Source organism: Callospermophilus lateralis, chromosome 5 (genome assembly GCF_048772815.1).
Source record: "Callospermophilus lateralis isolate mCalLat2 chromosome 5, mCalLat2.hap1, whole genome shotgun sequence".
Taxonomy (NCBI): Eukaryota; Metazoa; Chordata; class Mammalia; order Rodentia; family Sciuridae; genus Callospermophilus; species Callospermophilus lateralis.
In genome coordinates this window covers 130,253,654-130,275,189 of record NC_135309.1, presented here as the reverse complement: position 1 = coordinate 130,275,189, position 21,536 = coordinate 130,253,654, and the positions used below count along the sequence as shown (strand labels likewise).

Below are 21,536 nucleotides of genomic sequence, written 5' to 3'. Positions count from 1 at the left end.
TTTTTAAAATTCTTTAGACATTACCTGGTCTCAAGTATTTTATTATAGTAACAGGATGTTTGCAACTTCTTTTTAAATGATTTAGCACAAAGTTACATATTTATCATACATAATATATAATATTTCATATATACACAAAGAAAGAAAGAACAGAGAGAAACCCAAGTGTGGTAACATATTAACAATGATTATTCTAGGTGAAGGTTATACAGGTGTTCCTTGTACATTCTTTCAACTATTCTGTAGGTTAAGAAAACTTTATAATAAAAAAGTTGTAGAAATTATATCTGTATGCTCCTCTTCACATGTCATATGAAGATGAGTGTTAAATTTTCATTTCATTTTTTTTTGGTTAGTGTATTACTGGCTACCTTTCCATACCATGCAGTGGTTCATTTACAAAAAGAACAACATTTTGTTTTGCACTGTATGCTTTCCATAAGAAAAATTCAGATGATAAATTTATAACCAACCACAGCCAAGCGCCTTGAGGAATCCCCTATGTGGAAACATCTGCAAACTCTCTGATGAGGAGTTCAAAGGCCACGTGCTTCCTGTTTACTCCCGTGTACCACTTTGCCATTCCTCTGGTGGTGTTTCTTCTGGCAGACTTTGCCTTTGCCATTTTTCTTGGCTGCTTGTGCTCTCATCCACTGCTTAATGGTGTGATTGTGTGGGCTGACGCAGATTCTCCTGCGTTTGATGTGAAGGCTGCCAAGAAGGGAAAAAAAGTCATCACTAACAGAAAGTACAAATGGACAAACAGTTAGTGGCTCGTAGGCAGCCCCCACTTTGGGGGACTGTAATCTCAGGGACTGGATCCTAAAACTGAGGACCACAAGCTTACATCCTGACTGTGTACACACTGCTGTCTGTGGTCTTCAGACAGCTGCAAGGAGCCTTAAAAGAAGAAGAGGAGGAGTTGGGTGAGGATAACGAGGAAGAGGAGGAGGAGAAAAGAAAGAAGGAAAAATAAAAGAGAAGGAAGAAGATGGGGAGCAGGAGTAGGGGGAAAGGAGAAAAAAGAATCAGAAAAACCGAGGGAAAACAATTCTCTTCCCTGCCTGAGCTTCACCCAACAAAACCAACTCATTCTCAGCATCCACCTCAAACACGTTCTTCTCTGCAAGGGTTTCCTGGGTCCTCTCAGCTATATACCCCGATTTCTTCCCTGCGAGTCTTCATGGTGAGAGTTACCTCTCTGGTGGCACTTATTTCACTGTCTTTGATTTGAGTTCTGGTCTCATGACTCCTACTGAAGTTTTGGCCCTTCAGGGAGGAACAGTCCAGGTATGTTCCTCATATATAAATATATACATATATATAAATAAATATATAGAGAGATTATATATACATTTATTTAGATTAATGAAATAATTTTATTTAGGAAGAAGTGTTTGCTCATTTAGTGGACCTTTATTTTATTTATTTATTTATATTCAATGCTGAGAATCGAACCCAGTTCCTCACACATACTATGCAAAGCATTCTACCACTGAACCACAACCCAGCCACCCCTCAGGTGTATTTCTGAAAAGACCTTATTCACAGTAGGAACCCTGTCACTCACTTCGTGTATAAAGTGAAAATTGTTTAAAATACAGACAGTCTGGTTTTGTTTTCAACAGAACAGTCAACTAAAATATTTTAGGCCTTTGTTAAACTTCAGTGTTGCATGGTTCTACATCACAGCTCAGAATTTGTGTTCATTTTCATTTTTCTATATGAAATTTTGAGATTGAGGTGGGAGAACCCTCAGGCAGCAATTGTAATTTCTGGTAATTAAAGTTCTTGTTACAAAAAATAGTGCAACCTTTAATCCTCCATCAAGTGCCAGGCAGCTCTGATGAAATGTTACAAATCCTGCTGTCTCTACATGTATATATTTCTTTTCTCTCTCTCTCTTTTTTTTTTTTTTTTAAATAAGCACTCTACTGACTAAGCTATATTCTCAGCCCTGATCTGTAATCTTTTTTTTTTTTTTTTTTTTTTACATTTTAGTTTTCAGCAGACACAACATCTTTGTTTGTATGTGATGCTGAGGATCCAACCCGGGTCGCACCCATGCCAGGCAAGTGCACTACCGCTTGAGCCACATCCCCAGCCCCCGTGTATATATTTCTGTGACTTGATAAATTGAGTCCCTTGGACATGTTATTCAGCGAGGAATGTGGGAGTTAGAGAATAGGCTGCTGTTTCTCCAGATGCCCCAAGTGGTCGGGAAAGTGGGAGGAGGTGTAATGAGCGTTAGTATGATAAAGCCAGCCTGTGGGGGGCGTCTTAAGAGGATAGTATGTTCCCTAACTGTATTAGACTGAGAGGGTTTCAAAGAAAAGCTAATTCTCACTATGGTTAATTGATTTGCTATTATAGGAGAAAAGATGCTGTAGCATTGCTGTGAAGGAAAAAAAAAAGAAAAGAAAAGAAAACTAGTTGAAGCTCCTACTCCTTCCAAAAACTCTTACTGACACCTTTCCCTGTGGTGTCAGAAGGAACCAGGGTAAAGATTTCACTGACATCTCTGGTAACACATGAGAAAGTTAGGACTCAGTTCTATGATTAAGGTAACATGCGCTGAGCTTCAGGGAGTAGGCTTGGTACTGGGGTAGAAGGAGAAAACAGAGTGGGGGCAGGGGGTAGGCAGGAGGCATGCAGACAGGTGGAGGGAAAACAGGTAGCAGCTCCCACGTGGGATCCTTTTTAAGGCCTGCCTGTATTTCAAGGGGGGTGGGGGGGGGTGAAATCAAGCTTCCAGAACACAGCTCCCAAATCTGAGATGCTGTGATGCTTAGAAGTCTGAAATGTAACAACTGGTAAAACTCGATTTGTATCCTGTGTGCTTTCTATCAGGACAAAAAGAAATGGGGTGATGTTGGAAAAGGAGGCAGCCTATTCCACATTCCTCCCCATCCCATACCCCTAACTCCATCATTTCCTCCCAGGTGCCTACCCATCCCATTGTGAATTTCTAGGGTAAGAGTTTTGACTCTAAGAAACCATTACCTTGATCCACTGATTCTTTTCTTCACTGAAGTATAGTTAGAAACAGTCCAATAGACCAGTCCTGCCATGGAGAGTATACCTAGGATTGTGCCCTAAACTTTATTTCTTCACACATTCCTCTAAATGCAATGGCCCTTCACAACCACTTCTGAAAAACCTGGATAACTTTATTTCATTATCCAAAAATTTCTTCCAACTGATAACCTCTATAGAAATCAAGAAACCTCAACTCTCTGCCTGAGATAACAATTTCCATTGTATTTATGTTCAGAAATAGCTTGAAGTTCTTTAATGAAGTCTCTGTAGAGGGGTTTAAGCAAGCAAACTGCTCTCTTAGGCATCAAAAGCTACAATGATCATTTATAGACTTGAAAACAAATGAACTCTTCCCAGGGAGAAAAGGAAAAGAAACCTAGTGGGTTCACTGTAAATCAATTTATATTAATTAATTGTGATTTATATTTCTAGTATGATCAATCTTTTCTGTATCATTTGCCTCTAACCTTGAAATCTTTGAACACAGTCAAGGTTAAGGGACTATATTTTAATTAAGTAATGACATATTCTATAGTATATTATTGAAAAACAAGAATATCCTTATGTTGAATTTCAGAAAATACAACAGGGAAGCTCTATAATTTATGACTAAAAAGTATATGAGTCAAAATTTCATTTCACTTGAGGCTTTGTCCCAACTGCTCCATATTTTTTTAGCTTTCTTATCAGCACAGAGAAGTCAATTTACAAATTTTTGCTTGAATAAAGTAAATATTTTTAGATCTAGTTAATGGCTTTATAGTTTCCTTTGAATTAAAATCTAATTCTTTTAAAAAGGTAGACTCAAGCTGGGGTTGTAGCTCAGTGGTATAGTGCTTGCCTAGCATGTGTGAGGCACTGGGTTCGATTCTCAGCACCACATACAAATAAATAAATAAATAAATAAGGTCTATCAACAACTAAAAAAAGTATTTTTTTAAAGTAGACTCATCTTTTTTTTCTACTTTTCCTTATCAAAATGAGATTGACATTATTTTTGCTCTTATGCCTTTCAGATCTCTCATACCTGCTTCTCCCAAAGAAACATCTCTGAAAATTCTGTTACCAATGGTGTGCTCTGGCAATTCCCAGTCTTTTAGTCTTAAAACCATGGGAACTTCCCCTGGATACTCTAAGCCTTCCTGGAGTCCCTCGTAAAAGTCCTCATAGCTCCTTTGGTCCAAGATGCTGAATACCAGAGAGGGAGATGAAATTGAGAGCAGCTGAAAATGGTGTTTCTGAGGGCAGCCAGAGCAGCGCCTCAGGCAGATTTAGTTCCTGTGTGAACCCTACAAAAACATCCAGATGATTCCAATTAACTAGAGCATGGACTGTGAATCACCCATGAATTTTTCACTCTCCTACTATTACCAACAGTAGCTATTAAGATTAAAGACTGAGGGAATCTTGGCCAAGCAATGCTAAAGAGATTCTTCAGACAAGTTGGGAACTTGAAGCACCTCTCAGAATGCACCTCATTACTATGCATTATTTCCAGGATTACCCCAGGTTATGTTGGATCCCAGGGACTAAGCCATCTAAGCTGCTGGAGCCAGATAATGGTGGAACTGAGAAAGTGCTGGAGAGTTAGTTCTCCGTCCTCTCGCTTCTCCTACAAAGACACTGATGCTTATTAAAAGTTTCTACCAATAGTTGTCTCCTCCCCAAAACCTGATCCCAAGTATAGTTTTTAACTTTATTAGATCTCAGATCCTATGAATAATCTAATAAAACCTATTGATCTTCTGCCCAGAAGCGTGTTCAGAGGTTTATACACAATTCCCAGGAGGTCATAGCCCCATGACCTGAAGAAAAGTGATTAATACATATTTTACAAACTCTTCACCTGTTAAGAAACTTTGTCTTAGAGGAGTGTCTCTTAAAGTTGGATAGTGAATAGATTCCTCTAAAAGGGGAAAAACATATCTGCAATCCATAGATTATTCAAATCACTGGAGATGGTCTGCAGAACCCAACTGGACACATTGTCTCCCAGAGACTCAAGGAGGGCAGAGCCCACAGTGTCACTGCTGCATCCCCAGCACATGGAATTGCTGATCAATAAATATTTATTGGACTTGATGAAATAAGGATGTTCCTGAGTGACTCAGGAGCTCAAGCATAAGTAATGTAAATAAGTAGTTTATAGTCCAAAGAAAGGGATACCAAATGGCTCACTAGCATTACCTAAAGCCACAGATGATGTGAAATCTAGAGTATCAGGGAGATGCCCCACACCTGAATACAATGGAGTTTGGGAGAATCATTTACGATTAGTCTCACTATTCTTTTTGAGTGACTTTGGAGATATGTAATGTTCTGAACCAAGAGATCTAGGTACACATCTCATTTCTGCCATTCCCTAGCTGTAAGATGTCAGGTGAACATGCCCTTCCAAACAAAGCTTTCTCCTGAATGTGACAGCGATATAATGTATGCCTTCCTCCAAGCAGAACTCAGATTTGCTAAATACCAATGTCGTTTCAAAGCCTCTTCAGAGGCTTTGAAGTTAAGTACAGATACATCTAAAGTCTTTAATAACCGAGCCATGGTGGGATAGGAAGGGTAGGAGCAGTAGGAGGGTTCACATGAGCCTATGCCCCACCCCAGAATAAAAACCAGAGCAGAGGCTGGAGATGTAGCTCAGTGGTGAGTATCTGCCTAATACGCCCAAGGCCCTGGGTTCACAGTACCATTAAAGAAAAGAAAAAGAAAAACAACAAAACAAAAATAGAAAAGGACATTTGTAACTGGAGCACATGGCAGCACTTGCGACAGGTACAGACATTGCCACACTGCTTTCTGAACCTTATAAGTACACTCCTTATTTGGAGAGTGAAAATAACAGCAGCTCAGATACAGTTAAAGCCATGATACATAACAGAATTGCCTTTTGTTTGCTGTTTTGTTTTATTGTTCAGAATCTCTCGTTTTGCTGAGGAAAGTTGTGAATATTTGCTAGCCACAAAGGGCATTGAACCCTAGCCCAGCACTGTAGCAGAAAGAGTTAAGCTGGAGTTCCAGTATAAGGCTGAGGACATTCCTGTACAGAAAGACTGTAGATTTACTCCAGGGAGCCTGGCGCTAAAAGGACAGAATATTTACTCTCCTTTGTTTGGAAGGATATTTAAGTGCAACATATCAAGCAAAGCCTTTCAATCTATTGTTAATCGGCCAGGGAAATAATCAGCATGAAGATAACCCTGCTGATGGTTTCACTCACATGACAGCTGCCAAGTCACAGTCCCCATCAGCTCTCTGGATGCGACATGAATTCACCCTTTCCAGAAGTCTTCTGGAAATGTGATGTGAAACTTCAGTGCAACAGCTGGAAGCAATGGGAAGTATGGCTAAAAGAAAAGAAAGGAAATATCACATCTTACGGTTCACAGAACCCTGACACAGTTCTCATCTTAAAGAGTCCACAGAGTCTTTAATTCTCTCAAGCAAGTTAATTAATCCTCTCAAGCAAGGGCAAACAGGGCTTCATGAACTCAAACAGGGACAGGATGCAGCTCCAGCTTCTGGAACTTAAACTGCATTTGTGGGAGATAAAAAATAAATTTAGGCAAAGGGACAAATCGAGTGAAGGAGATGAAAAATGCTGTAGCCAAAGGGGTTGCAGGCTGACTTGATCAGAGATAAAAAGTGAAGTTAATGGTGTCCTACACAATGCAGTTTGGAAGAGAGAGATCACATGGATTCCTGGAACATTCTGAGTTTCCAAAAAGGGAAGGATGAAAGACGTGGCTGAATGTTAAAGGATTTGGATGGGTGGAGAAAAATGGGAGACTTGTGAAGACTAAGGGAAATGTGTGGTTAAGGGTTCTGAGGCAGAAAAGCCCAAGGCACATTTAGGGTATGGACTAAAATAGACCATGTTTCCTAAATCGAGTAGCTAGAAAGGTGAGTGATGGGAGATAAGGTCCAAAAGACACTGAGGTGAGGCCACATAACTGAGGCTACGAATGTCAGCATAAGGAGGCTTGTATTTTATAAAAAGGGGATTCAAAGTTTGAAAAAGGGAGAGTGTTTAGGAAAATCCATCTTGTAGCTATAAGCAAGATGGATTAAACTGGAGAGTGAGTAGAGCAGAAGGTGAGGTTAGAAGGAGATTTTGTCACATAGATGTAAGGTATTTATAGCATAAATATGAAAAGAAATATGATTTCCAAACTAAAATATGTATTTACAAACTCCTATATGCCACGTGACACAGTATTCTCCTGTGCATCCCATTCCACCAATTGGGTAGTGACTAAAATAAATTATAAATTACAGTCAACAGTGACTGCAGGTGGTAGCCTGTTACAGGACAGAAGTTTGTTCTTGAATTGGGGATTAAAAGAAACACCTCTTTTAATTGGGCAGGCCCAAGATGACTCCCTTGTTGAGGATTTCAGCAGGCTATGTTTTCAGTGTGTAGTCAAAGTCATGAACACCCTGATTTAGTGTATGTATGTGCATATATATATATATATATATATATATATATATGCATATACACACTCAAGATCATAAACATTTACTTGTGAGCACACACCCACTAATGTAACCAGTTGGCAATGTGCCTTCTTTGGCCTGCATTAAAAAAAAAAAAAAAAAAAAAAGCCTATGGAAATGGCTCAGGGGGCTAAATGGACCTGGAAAAGTGGTGCTAAATGAAACTGGGGCAAAAATGGGTTCTGAAGCTGGAGTGTGGGGGCTGCTGCTGGCTTTGAATAAAGAATGTTTACTCTCCCAACTGCATCTTGCATCTTCCACTGCCAAGATCCTGAATGTGTTTCCCAGGTTGGAACCTCCACCCAACAACTTCTCAGTGTTAGCTCTAAGCAATGGGAGTCCTTGGGAGAAGGGGTTCTCTATCTATGTCTTATCCACATGTAAACATCTGGCCCACTTACAGTTTTGGAGAAGAAAAGGAGTTGGCTATGAAATGTAAAATATCTATGTCACTTTCTAGTTATCAAAATTTTTGGTTACCATTCATTAAATCACTTATTCGTCTAATTATTTGACAAATGTTTATTGAGCAGTTAAAATGTTTTAGGCAAAAACTAGTCGCTGGGATGCCCTTCAATAGATGAATGGATTAAAAAAAATGTGGCATTTATACACCATGGAGTATTACGCAGCATTAAAAAATGACAAAATCATGGAATTTGCAGGGAAATGGATGGCACTAGAGCAGATTATGCTAAGTGAAGCTAGCCAATCCCTAAAACACAAATGCCAAATGTCTTCTTTGATATAATGAGAGCAACTAAGAACAGCAGGGAGGAAGAGCAGGAGGTAAAGATTAACATTAAACAGAGACATGAGGTGGGAGGGAAAGGGAGTGAAAAGGGAAAGTGCATGGAAATGGAAGGAGACCCTCATTGTTATACTAAATTACATATAAGAGGTTGTGAGGGGAATGGGAAAATAAACAAGAAGAGAAATGAATTACAGTAGATGGGGTAGAGGGAGAAGATGGGAGGGGAGGGGAGGGGGGATAGTAGACGATAGGAAAGGTAGCAGAATACAACAGTTACTAATAGGGCATTATGTAAAAATGTGAATGTGTAACCGATGTGATTCTGCAATCTGTATTTGGGGTAAAAATGAGAGTTCATAACCCACTTGAATCTAATGTATGAAATATGATATGTCAAGAGCTTTGTAATGTTTTGAACAACCAATAAAAAAATAAAAAATAAATACAAAATAAAAAAAAACTAGTCGCTGGGGTAATACAAAAATAAATAATATGTTCCTATTCTCAAGAGGCTGTAGTAGAGGAGACAGATTTGTAATTAAATGCTTAGGATGCAATCCTATTGGCTCATGTAATTATACTTCTGGAATTCACACAAGTTATAAATCAAGTGCACAGCTGTTTACTAAAAAAAATAGCAGAGAATGTCTAAATGTCTATCAAAAAAAGTAAAAAACTGTTGCAACAAAGAAGTTCATTGCATACTGATAAAAGGGTCATATTAACTTTATTTTAGTCAACTTTCAATAGTGGATAAATCATGTAGGCAGAAAGTCAATAAGGAAACCACTAACTTGAACAACATTAAAGACTAAATGAACTGAGCATTGTGGCATATATCTATAATCCCAGCAACTCAGGAATCTGAGGTAGGAGGATTGCAGATTCAAGGTCAGCCTCAGCAACTTAGTGAGACCCTGTCTCAAAATAAAATAAGGGCTGGAAATGTAACTCAGTGGTTGAGAGTTCCTGGGTTTAACCTCCAGTACTGCAGAAAGAAAAAAAAAAAAGAAGTGATTGTCACATTAGTAAAATATCAGCGGTATTTATTTTCTGCCCTCATTGTACCTGTCCTGGGGTGCTTACAATGAGAAGACAGCCTTCTAGCCTTATCTTACTGGACCTTCCTACTTCATTTGCAGTTACCCATTCCTTCCTTGAAAATTTCCATAAACCTTGTTTACTAGTCTCTCCTAATTCTCCCAATACTGAGAAATTATTTTCTCTGCCTCTTGAACACCTTCTCCTTTGCTCTGTCCCAAATACTTATCATTCTCAAAGTTCCATCCCTAACATACGCTCTTTTCTTTCTACATCTTCTCTTGCTTTATTTTTTAATTAATTTTTTATTTATATATGACAGCGGAATTCAGTACAATTCTTATTACACATATAGAGCACAATTTTTCATATCTCTGGTTGTATACAAAGTATATTTACACCAATTCGCGTCTTTATACATGTACTTTGGATAATAGTGTCCATCACATTCCACCATCATTTCTAACCCCATGTTCTCTTACTTTAAATCACTACTAGTCAGTATCTACACATCATCTGCCAACCTCTACTCAAATATTCTGCCACATATCTAACTGCCTTGAAAATGTACTTGGATATCCCACAATCATCCTTACTGAAGATTTCATCTCCTATCACTTTTAATCTACTTCCCTTTTCCTTTTCTCATCTCATGTAATCACCCTGTACCATTACCTAAGTCAGAAACCCATGGGTCGTTCCATCTTCCTCCTGCACTCCATGTAGCCAGCTACAAATTCCTTGACATTTCTTTGATCTGTCTTCTCTCCATCCCTGTTCCAACTACTCTTCAGGAGCATGTGAGTTGGCTTCTGGACTACTGAGCTTACATTTATCTTATTCCAATCTTTCCTTTTCCCATTTGAAAATTTGAAATTGCCAGAAAAGTTCTTGGATAGAGAGAATAGTTCTTTAGGGTCCCTGCCAGAGGTTTATAAAACCCCATTTGAGAAGTCTCACCACACTCTGCTTTCCTATACAGTTAAGTCTTTAATTACATCCGACTGCCTTGACTACCCCACAAGACATCTTTGGATCCCACCTCATAGCACAGTGCCTGGCAGAGTAGTAAACAAGTGTTTCTTGAATTGAGAAACATAAAATAGTTTTATATTAATGTTTCATTTTATATTTTTTAAAGGCTTTTAATATAATTAAAATCTTTTATTTTTTAAAGAAGATTCTCAGTTTGGGGGCAAGGTGATTTTCTAAAATCACAGAATGTTTTCAATAACACCATCCTTCCATATTCAAACAATTAGGAGTCAACTCAATATGATAAATTGTCAATTTAATATTTTTAGCTAAAAATATTAAATACTAATCATATCTGATTAAGATCATTACTGTTTGTCTTACTCTTATGGTTTTATTACTATTGATTCTGTTGGTTTGGGATATTGTCATTATTGTTTCCAGCATAAAATTCCATTATTAAGTGGATGAGTGCTGTGCCAGAAATTCTGGTCCCTGTTCTAGTTCTGAGATCCTATTTTGGTCACTAGAGGGCTCTAAAGATGTCTCCGGGCTCCAAACCTGTTAAGACCAACACTGAAGCACCACGCAACCACGTTTGTGATACAAAAGTTAGATTCTGGATTTTAAGAAAAGGATTCTGTTACTGTGGAGAGGTGACACAGCTTCCTCTCTTATTTCGATGTATTGTACAGTATCATGTTACTCAAAGTGTGATTCCCAGAGCTGCAGTTGAGACAGCCCCTGGGATCCTAATAGTGGAGTGAAAAGCACCATCACGTAAAACACAGCCACACAGAAACACAGTCAAGAAATGTGTGTGCCATTGTTGGAGAAAGGATTTACTCAGCTGAGGGCCGTGTCTCACGGTTATGGGTGCAGTTTTAAAAGGGCAATAAATAAATCCACATAATGTTCAGAATTAGTTGATTGGAAACATATCTGCCCATTTTGGTGGACTTCATACCTTCGTGCAGCCACATCATGCTGTGGATGTCAACAGAGTGCTCACCACTGTCGAGGTGCTCACCGCTATCCCTGAGTGGACAGTAGGCCTCACCAATCCATGACGTATGAAATGGCTATGCCCAAATGAAGTCCCCTCCAAGATACTTTCTGGAACCCTGGAATAATGTTCGGGAAATGGAGAATGGGTGGAGCGTTTCTTTTAACTTAAGATGAAGACATCTGGTCACCTGCGCTTCTTACAGCATAGACACTAGAGCGGTCAAGGGGAGGTATTTAAAAGGTTTGGATGATTCTGTGCCAAAGACATCCTCAGAGGCTTTACAGAATACTACTTAAGCATGTAGAGGCAAACAACCAGGTTTAAATCCTGGCTCTGTCACTTTTCAGCTGTGACCTTGGGTGAGTTAACTTACATATTTAATTCTGTTTTAGTTCTTTTATCTATAATATGGAGATGGTAGTAGCACCTATCTCATGAGGCTGTTATAAAGACTGTCCGAGTTTATACATTCAAGTGCTTAGAACAGCAGACAAATAGTAAACAAGAAATGGGAAAATTATATTTTTACTTTTGGTGCTGGGAATTGAACCCAGGGCCTGGATCATGTTAAGAATATGCTCTATCACTGAGATGCACCCCAACCATACTTTTTTGGTTATCTTAATTTTAAAAACTAGTAAGAAATAGAATCCTGAGGGAGGGAACTAACATTCATTGAGAACCTATTATGTCTAGACACTTGTACGCGTTATCTCATTTACTCATGAGACTAACTAGGTAAGAGAGCCATTTTTCTTCCTGTTTTACAGATAAGGAAACTAGAGCTCAGAGAGATTAAGTACTTTCTCAAATCTATGTGGGTAAAATTCTAACTTACTCTTTTGGAATCAAAAGCCTACAATTTTCCCATACACCAGCACTTCTCAAATGGGGTTTTATAAACCTCTGGTAGGGACCCTAAAGAACTATTCTCTCTATCCAAGAACTTTTCTGGCAATTTCAAATTTTCAATATGTCATCTCAATGATAATCTTTAAACAGATATGCTCTGGATCTCCTGGAGGATTGGCTCAAGAGTGCACTTTGAGGACATTTGAAGATTGCCTCATGTTCACGATGGTGTAGTTACAAGTGCCATACCATAACTGTCTCAGGCCAGTCCGAAAAGAACAGTGAATTTCACAATGCACTCATGCTAAGGGACAGCCAAATTACATCATCATGGTTCAAACAGAAAAAGGAAAAGGTAGAACAAGCGCTTCTGGCTCTGTACCTGGTGGGGTATACATTGGACTCAAGCTCAAAATCTGCCCCCAAGCATTGGGCCATAGTCACATTTGGAATAGTGATTTCAATTTCAGCCATACCCTAATTGTTGTGTCGAACTAATGTCATTATATTGAAATCTCACCATTTAGTTGTGTTTTGATTTAAATGATAAATTTTGCTTTTATAGCTGCAGAAGAGATTTATAATTGCACAAGAGACTTATACCTGGTTTTATGCTATACATCAAGTAAAATAATTCAAAAGTCAACATTGAGAGTGAAGAGGAGGTTTCTCCTAAAGGGGGCCCATACATACTCATATTTGAGAAGATTTCTATTGCATCACACTGCTTTTCCAGACATAGAAAAGGACATTTAAAAAACACCCAGAGCTATATTATAGATACAATTGACTTCTGGAGCAAAAATAGAGACACTTAACCTAGCAATGATTCAGAAAATGCAAGATGGTAGGGCATGACTGGAGAGAAACTGAAGGAAGGCAGATTATTAGCTGATCCTGTCAGATCTCTGAGGAAGCAGTGCTGGAGAAGTGCACTATGCAAAACAACTTTTAAGCACAAAAGTATATTCATGGTAACCCTCCCTAGGGAATGTCTGTGACAAGTCAGAGATTTTTTTTTTAATTTTTAAATATTTATTGTTTAGTTTTCGGCGGACACAACATCTTTGTTTGTATTTGGTGCTGAGGATCGAACCTGGGTCGCACGCATGCCAGGCGAGTGCACTTGAGCCACATCCCCAGCCCCCAAGTCAGAGATTTGATTTTCTTTTAGGATGCCAGCAGCAAGTCTCAAGCAAGTATCTGTGTGATTCAGGAGATATCCTAATAGCTTTGAGAAAGTAGGTTGTCAGTAGGAAGACAATTCGGGACTGAATGAAGCAAAATCGCCCAACTTACGTCTGCAGGACAAAATTGGAGCCTTCGTTTTCATGTACAAGAAAAACAGGCAGTCCTATAAAACCTAGATTGTAGATTTAAATCATCTGGCTCAGGGCCACTGAAATTGGATGATAAACATGTTTATGGAGTCAGTATTGAGTTCTCAGGGCCAACAACCACATCAGCAGATGTGGAGTGTACCCTCCCTTTGGCTAGAATACAAGGCTTTTAATTATGAATAAAGTCAATGGCTTCCTGATTGATTGGTGTAGAACACTTTGGGAATGCCAACTACTGAAGCATCATAAGATAGCCTTTTAAGACACCATTAAGATCACGGGACAGCTTTGTGCCTAAAAGAATAAAATGTGTTCTCCAAAGTCCCACACTGACACAGGTCTTTTCCTTATCCTGACTTCCAACTTGCAATAACTATCACAGCCACCAATCTCCTTCCCTGGACTGCTGAGTGTCCCTCATGTCCCGCTACCCCTCCTTACCTGGTCTTCCACCCCCTCCCTGGAACCTGAATCACTTAATGGCACCCACAGGGGACCTGGCATGTACACACGTTTACACACACACACACACACACACACACACACACACACACACACATTTGAATGAAAGTCTGCTAAGGAGGGTGGCGGTGTTCCCTCTCTCAGTTCTGCAACTGTTCTTAGACCTATCTGTATTTTAACCTGGCATTACATATATTTCAAAGGCAGAGGTTGACACTTCTCAGACAATGTGATTTTCCTGTGTTCCAAACTGCCTTAGGTAAGCACCAAGACTGAAACTCACTGTCAACACCTGTTGTACCTTAAACACATCTGTGTCTTGCTGTCTGCTCCCTGCTCCCCCACTACCCCACTAGGACTCAGGCCCTTGGGAGGCTTGGTTCTGGGTAAGGCAGAGCCTACCTCATTCCCCTCTGCCTGCTGTGGCCTGTCTCCCTTTCCTGTGGGAAGGCCACTGTGGGGACAGCTGGAAATAGATCTGGAAGCTGGAATGGAGCACATCTATATTCCATAGCCTCAGTGGAAAAAAAAAAAGGAGTTGGTGGAGTTGCCAAAACTAGGAGTAAAACCTGTTCAGATAGACCTTTGAGAAACTGTGAAAGATCTAATATTTCAATGGTCAGTTCCTCTGAAAAAATGTTATGGAAACAAAATGATAAACTTTTGTTCATTTTGATAAAATATATTGATAGAAATCAAGAGAGTATCCAGGTTATTTCCTCTGTGTATTTATTTAAGACTGACATGTCGATGAACTATAATGAGGACCCTAAACAAAGGCCCACAGGGACCAGGCAGTTAATGTGACATGGAGGAGAGGGACAGAGGTCTTCAGAGGGGAAAAGGACAGAACCGCTTACTGTTCTTCCAGGGTATGTGGAACTATTGTTCCCAGATCTGATATTTCCTGTGCTGGGGTTGGAACCCAGAGCCCTGTTCATGCTAGGCAAATACCTTACCACTGAGCTACAGCCCTTATCTGATTTTTAAGGAGAAGCTCTAAATTTATTATGTGTGTATGTACATACTTGTGCATGCATGTGAAATCTGTTTTAAAATGTTGGCTCAGCTTTATAAAAAGCAGACCAAACACAATTTATATTCCACCTCTGCTGTAGATTCAGAGAATCTGTTCAGGGTAAAGTTTAAGAAAAGACAAGTGGAAAAGAGACATCGGCTAAGTATCAAGTTCCAATATACTTAGGGTTTCCTAAATAATGTAGTGAATGCTACCCTAGTCCAAATGCAGTTACAATTCCCATATTGATGCTAGCAACTCGCAACTTAAATTCTCTTTGATATAATCTGCATGGTTCAATTTCCCTCCTCCTTCTTCCCCTTTTTAAGGTAAGAGTGAAGTTTCAGTTTTTAGTATCCACAGGGCTAACTTGGCTCAGGAAATGAACAGCTTACCTAACCCTGACTGAGTCAATTCAATCTGTCTTTTCCTCTAGGAACACTTGTATTCAGACAGTTTCTCGGATTGGGGCAAGGAGGGAGACAGATGAACAGTAGTGTCTTCACTTCAACCTGGAACTAGAAACATTCCCTGAGACACTGCTGTCAGAAAGAGAACCACAGCTCTAAGCTGTGCCCACAGGGAAGACGTCATCCTCCAGGTGGCAGATTTCTTATATTCCTGTTAAAATGAGGTTTCTTCCTGAAATTTCTTGGAGATCTAGAATTTAAACCTATGCCATTCTCTCATAGATGATCAGAAATCATTGAAAAATCCCTGCCTGAAGAGACAGAGATACCTGCCTCACCTCACTCCTTCCATTACCACTTTGGGAGGCACCTACCTCTCACAAGAGGCCCAAGTGGCTGGGGGCCGCCACTCACCTTCAGAGTTTCTAAGAGCGACACAGACAGCCAAGGTCATGAGGGTGAGTCCTGTCTGCTGCATTTCTCCCTGATCCACTGGCTGGGACAGCACCGTAGGAGAGGCTGTGAGATCAGGAAATAAAGCTAAAGGTGTCCTCAGGTGCAGAGCAAGAGCCGGTAAGCCAGGTAGCCCCGCCCTGGGAGGTGCTCAGGGCATCTGTTGCCATGTTTCTTTTCTTACACCACTAGGTGCCTGCCTGAATTGTCAAGCTCCCAACTTCATGTGTGTTCACATTGCCTGGGGGTCAGAGGACATTAGTGGCCATCTGGCATTTGGCAAGATCCCTGTAAATTGTGAATATGCATCAGGATCATTTGGGAACCATTAAAAAAAAAATAGCAATCTACGTGAGTGCCCTTCCCATGCATACACCTATAAATCAGATTCTGAGGTAGGGTGCCAGCCATTTGAATTTTATAAAATCTCCATAGATGATTCTGATGGACACTTCTGCTGAGAACCACTTGCCTACAAGGAATTGGTTTTTAGTAGCTTGAGACCAGGAGTTTCTGGGGACAAGGGTAACAAGTCATAAAAAAGTTATCTCTGTGGAAAGATATGGAAAAATTCTGCCTCCCTCTGTCTTGGTTCACAGCCAGTTTGTTTCCAGTGAAGCTTTTAGCTGATTTCTGAGAAGGCTGAGGCAGGTACAGGACGGCACGTGTAGAAAAGAGCCCCAAGAGAGCATAGGATCATGGTTTTAGACCAGCTTTCCTGCGTATCAGCTTCATGAAGCCATGTGTTCTAACATGGCCTCATCTACTACTTAGCTGTATAATCCCAGGAAATATAATACTTTTCTATAAGTAGCAGGTCAGTCTGGACGACCTCGGAAGTTATACCATGCTTCCTCTAGAACTGTGCTGTTCCACTAGTCGACATGTGGCTCCTGAGCCCCTGAAATGTGGCTAACTCAAATTCAGATGTTTCATAGGTATAAAGTACCTATCAGATTTCAAAGACCGAAATGTAAAAATAAGACAAATTATCTCATTAATAATTTATATATTGACTACATGTAATATTTTTGGACATATTGGGTTAAATAAAATATATTTTTAAAATCAATTCACTGGTTTCTTCTTTACATTTTAAAATTACTGCAATGGTTCTAATATTTTTGTTCCTTCTGAAACTCACGTGGAAACTTAGTCCTCATTGCAACGGTGTTGAGAGGTTGGGAGGTGTTTAGGTCATGAGGGTGGAGCCTTCTGAGTGGAAAAACACCCCAAGAAAAGAGGATGGGTTGGGTCTCTTCTGTCGTGTGAGGACGCAGCATCGCTCCTCTCCAAAGGGTGAAACAATAAGGCACCATCTGGGAAAGAGAGGCTGAACCTGTCAACACCTTGACTTGGCACTACCCAGCTCTATAATGCTACCGAAGAAATTCCCTTCATTAAATTACTCAGACTTAGGTGTTCTGCCATAGCAGCACAAAAGGGACTAAGACAACTACATACGCCATCTGAATCCAGAATATTTTAGATTATACGTGTAGATCACATATCTGCATTGGGCACTGCTGCTTTAGAATGAAATTAAAGGTGATTATTGGATAATAGGAGTCACTATTAATCCAACAGGACAAAATGTACACAGATTTAATAGGGGACTGACAAGAAAATTGGAACCCTTATGAGCCTAGGATTAGACAGACCCTCTGCACTCCAGGGTATACCTCTCATTTGCTTCTTTATTTGATCGATTGACTTCTCTTTCATTGTTGTGTGTTTCTTCTGCTATGAAATGCCACTGTGGCCCTGCTGGGAAGAAGGCATTGGGGACAGAATCGAGGAATATGTGTAGTATAGGGGCTGCTTTTGAGTTACCAACATTTCTCTCTCTCTCTCTCTCTCCACACACACACACACACACACACACACACACACACACACACACACACACACTACTTCCTGAGGGCTTTGGAGTGAGATGGTGAATAGGGGCTACTGGAGAGCAGTTGGCATAGCAATGTAGATACATGAGATTACTATCACAAGAATCACAGCCTTGGGGCAGGTATTGTCACCTTCTTGTTAAAAAGAAAAACTGACAGCCAAAAGCAGACGCTTTTAAGCCATGAAATAACCCTATGAACCAAGATATGAATGAAAGGAATACTGAGCAGATTAGTTTTAATGAAGGTGAGGGGGAAAATGAATCATGAGATTTTTATCTGGAGAGAATGTGGTACAAGCTATGATTATGGGGTACACATGTCTGTGTGTGAGAAGGGTACTCACTAAGCAGGCATGGACCAGCATTAAGTAGGAAAGAGCCCCCAAAGGGCTGGCATAGATTAGGCAGCTTTGTGTTAGTACAACAAAATACCTGAGACAGTTAACTTGTAAAGAGAAAAAGGTTATTTAGCTCATAGTTTTGGAGGTTCAAGGGCATGGCATTGGCATTTCAGGTCTCAACTGTGAAACTTTATGGTGGAGGGGTATGTGTGTGTGTGTGTGTGTGTGTGTGTGTGTGTGTGTAAGAAGCTTATATCACCATTCAAGAAATGGAGGAGAGACTGGCATCCTACAGCTCCTTTTCAGGGCACACCTCCAATAACCTAGGTACTTACATTTAGGACCCACCTCCTAAATTTCTGCCACTTTACAACCAGCACCACCCCAGAGACCAAGACTTTAATTACAGTGGATCTTTGGAGGATATTCAGACCACAACCAAACTATAGCTGGTTGATTCAGAACTTCCATTATTTAAATTTATTATTGATACCAAGGATTAAACCCAGAGGTGCTTTACCACTGAGTCACATCCCCAGCCTGTTTTATTTTTTATTTTCAGACAGGGTCTCATTAAGTTGATTTTCGATCCTCCTGCCTCAGAATCCTGGGTTGCTGGGATTATTTAAATATCTTTAACTGGTCTTAGGGCCTCTATAAAAACAAATGAGAAGAAGTCTGGTAAATATGTGACATTAGGGCCTAGAGCAGAGTTAGAAGACAGAGACACAGAAGGAAACACTTTGAGGACAACCTAAAACTATTTATACGGCTTCATAATTTACATTGTGAAATGTCCCTTGCTAAGAACATCTGGATGTAACAATCTTTTGGAAATATTTTTTTCTTTACCAGGGAAAAATCAAATAGTTTAAAGAGAAGTAAAATGATGTGCATGATCCTGGAGGACATTAGGTTTCATGAAGTAAATCAGACATAGAAAGACAAATACCACAAATACCATGTGGAAGCTAAAAAGTTGACTTCATAGAAGTGGAGAGTAGAATAGTGGTTACCAGAGCCTGGGAAGGATAGGGGAAAGTGGGGCTGGAGAGAGGATGGCTAACAGGTATAGGGGAGAAGTTGGGTAGGATGTCATAGAGCACAGAAGAGTGACTATGATTGATGACAATTAATTCTATGTCTCAAAATAGCTAGTGGGAAAGGGTTTTGAACATTCCCAACCCAAAGAAATGATAAATGGATATGCCAATTATTTTGATTTGATACAGTGTAGATGAGTATTGAACAATCACACTGTACCCCACAAATATGTACACTATTATGTCAACTTAATACCTATGGATATGTATGGATGGATTTATAGCTATATATACTTATGTATCTCTATATGTGTATCTCTAGACATATGTATATACAGAGACTTCAGCCTTTCATAAAAATATCTACTGTCATCCATGATTTGGGTAAAATGATCTGTTTGAATTAGGAGGATGAAAAAGACTTCTAAACAGTAGCTTTCACAAAATAAAAGTAAGACAGTAAAACTTCCTTGACCATCTGTCTTGAAAACTAGTATATGCCTTGTTCTCTGCTTTATGAATGTTCCCATCATGCTGTTTCATAGGTGCCTATGTTATTTTATTGTGAATTTTATCTTTGAATATTTGTCTCTTTAATGTTTTGAAATTGATTTCTACCTTTTATTTTATGGTTCTTTTCACTTGTATTTGCCTACTTGGCCATATTTTTTATTTGTTACATTTCTGAATAAATTTGTTGTAGTTATTTACATTTTAAAATGAGGAAAGACAACTCGTATATGTATGCACTGTTTGCAAGCTCATACCATTTAAATGTCCTAAGATGATGTCAATTTAATAAACCCCTTCCAGAAATCCTTTGGTATTGAGAACAAAGAACTTTTAACCATTGTGATATCTGAGTTCTAGTTTATAGTTAGTGAATTCATTAAAGCAGGACAGAGTCAAACAAGGGTATCACATTAAAAAACTAGATTATAAATGTTTGTTTTAGTTGGCTATTTGCTGCTGTGACTAAAGGACACAACCAGCACAACTGTAAAGGAGGAAAGGTTTATTTGGGGGCTTTGGTTTCAGAGGTCTCAATCCATATACAGCGAGCTCCATTCCTCGCAGCTGCAGGTGAGGCAGGAACAACATGGCAGAATAATGTGGCAGAGGGAAGCAGGGATCAGAAAGCAGAGAGAGAGGTCTTCACTTGCCAGATACAAATATATACCCCAAAGCCATGCCCCCAATTCCCACCTCCTCCAGCCACACCCTTCCACTTCAGTTAGCACTCAGTTAATCCCTATTAGGGGATTAATCTACTAATGAGGTTAAGACTCTCACAACCCAACCCAATCATTTCTCTTCTGAACCTTTGTGTGTGTGTGTGTGTGTGTGTGTGTGTGTGTGTTGCTGGGGATTGAACCCAGGGCCTTGTGCATGTGAGGCAAACACTCTACCAACTGAGCTCTGAACCTTCTTGCAAGGTCTCACATGTGAGCTTTTAGGGGATACCCCGTATCCAAACCATAACAATGATTTATGGCAGGCTGCTGAATTACAAGTTAAGAAAAGAGTATGCTGTTATCTGCTGAATAAAAAGTTATATTTCATTGTAGAAAATTTAGAGCTTTTAAAAAAGTGTAAAGAAGTAAACATTTTTAAATGTGAAAAATAAACTTTCTCAGGCTGAGGTTATAGGTCAATGGTAGAGCACTTGCCTCCATGCATGAGGTCCTGGGTTCAATCCTAAGCACCACATAAAATAAATAAATTAGTAAAATAAAGATATTGTGTCCATCTACAACTAAAATAATAATAATAATAAGCTTTCTCCATCTGTTGGTATATATTCTACAGCCATCTTTCTGGGCACATCTAGTCACTCATTCATTGAATAAACATGGATAAAAATTTACTATATGTAAAACACTGTGCTAGACACTGGTGACAAAGGTTGAACAAAAGGGACATGGCCCTGCCTACAGGGACAGCAGACACTTCAGCAAACCAAAGCATCACTTGTGGATGTTGCCAATCTAAGGAAGCCCAGTGTGTTGGGCATTTCACCTAGTCAGGAATGAACCAGCTCTAAAACACGATTTTTAACTCTTGCCCTGCTTCAGTATTTCATAATACCAAATATAGAGGTACTGTGCTTTACTGAACCAACTGTTTTTAACACCAAACATTAAGATTGTGGAAATTTTTCAGTTTTATAGATAACTTCTGCAAGGAAGGACATATATAATTTAAACTTTATGCTTATTCTTTAGGATCAGTTTTGAAAAGCAGTATTGTGAAGTTAAAGGAAACGGTGATTTGAAGGGCTTTTGACATATTCTCAGGCTGTTAAGCTGAAAAAGTTAACTGATTTTTTTCCCCTCCAATATGTTTAATGTGTCCTGCAGCATTAGCTCTTACTATGCAAAGCATGTCTCACA

The 21,536-nt window shown here is 39.5% G+C and overlaps 1 protein-coding gene across 1 annotated transcript; it reads right to left on the bottom strand.

The window, feature by feature from the left end:
- Positions 1-536: 536 nt before the first annotated feature.
- On the bottom strand, positions 537-15,881 carry Ccl28 (C-C motif chemokine ligand 28). The gene is made up of 3 exons (XM_076856159.2): positions 15,818-15,881; positions 6,263-6,389; positions 537-711 (listed from the first exon to the last, which is right to left on the bottom strand). Exons 1-3 carry the CDS (start codon positions 15,879-15,881, stop codon positions 537-539), a joined length of 366 nt encoding a protein of 121 aa, XP_076712274.1.
- Between the last annotated feature and the right edge of the window lie 5,655 nt (positions 15,882-21,536).

Coding starts and splice junctions, on each gene's coding strand:
- Ccl28 (XM_076856159.2), bottom strand. CDS start 15,881: ATGCAGCAGACAGGACTCACCCTCATGACCTTGGCTGTCTGTGTCGCT. Junction 6,390..15,817: donor CGCTCTTAGAAACTCTGAAG/GTGAGTGGCGGC, acceptor CTTTTCTTTTAG/CCATACTTCCCATTGCTTCC. Junction 712..6,262: donor TGTGACTTGGCAGCTGTCAT/GTGAGTGAAACC, acceptor CCTTCTTGGCAG/CCTTCACATCAAACGCAGGA.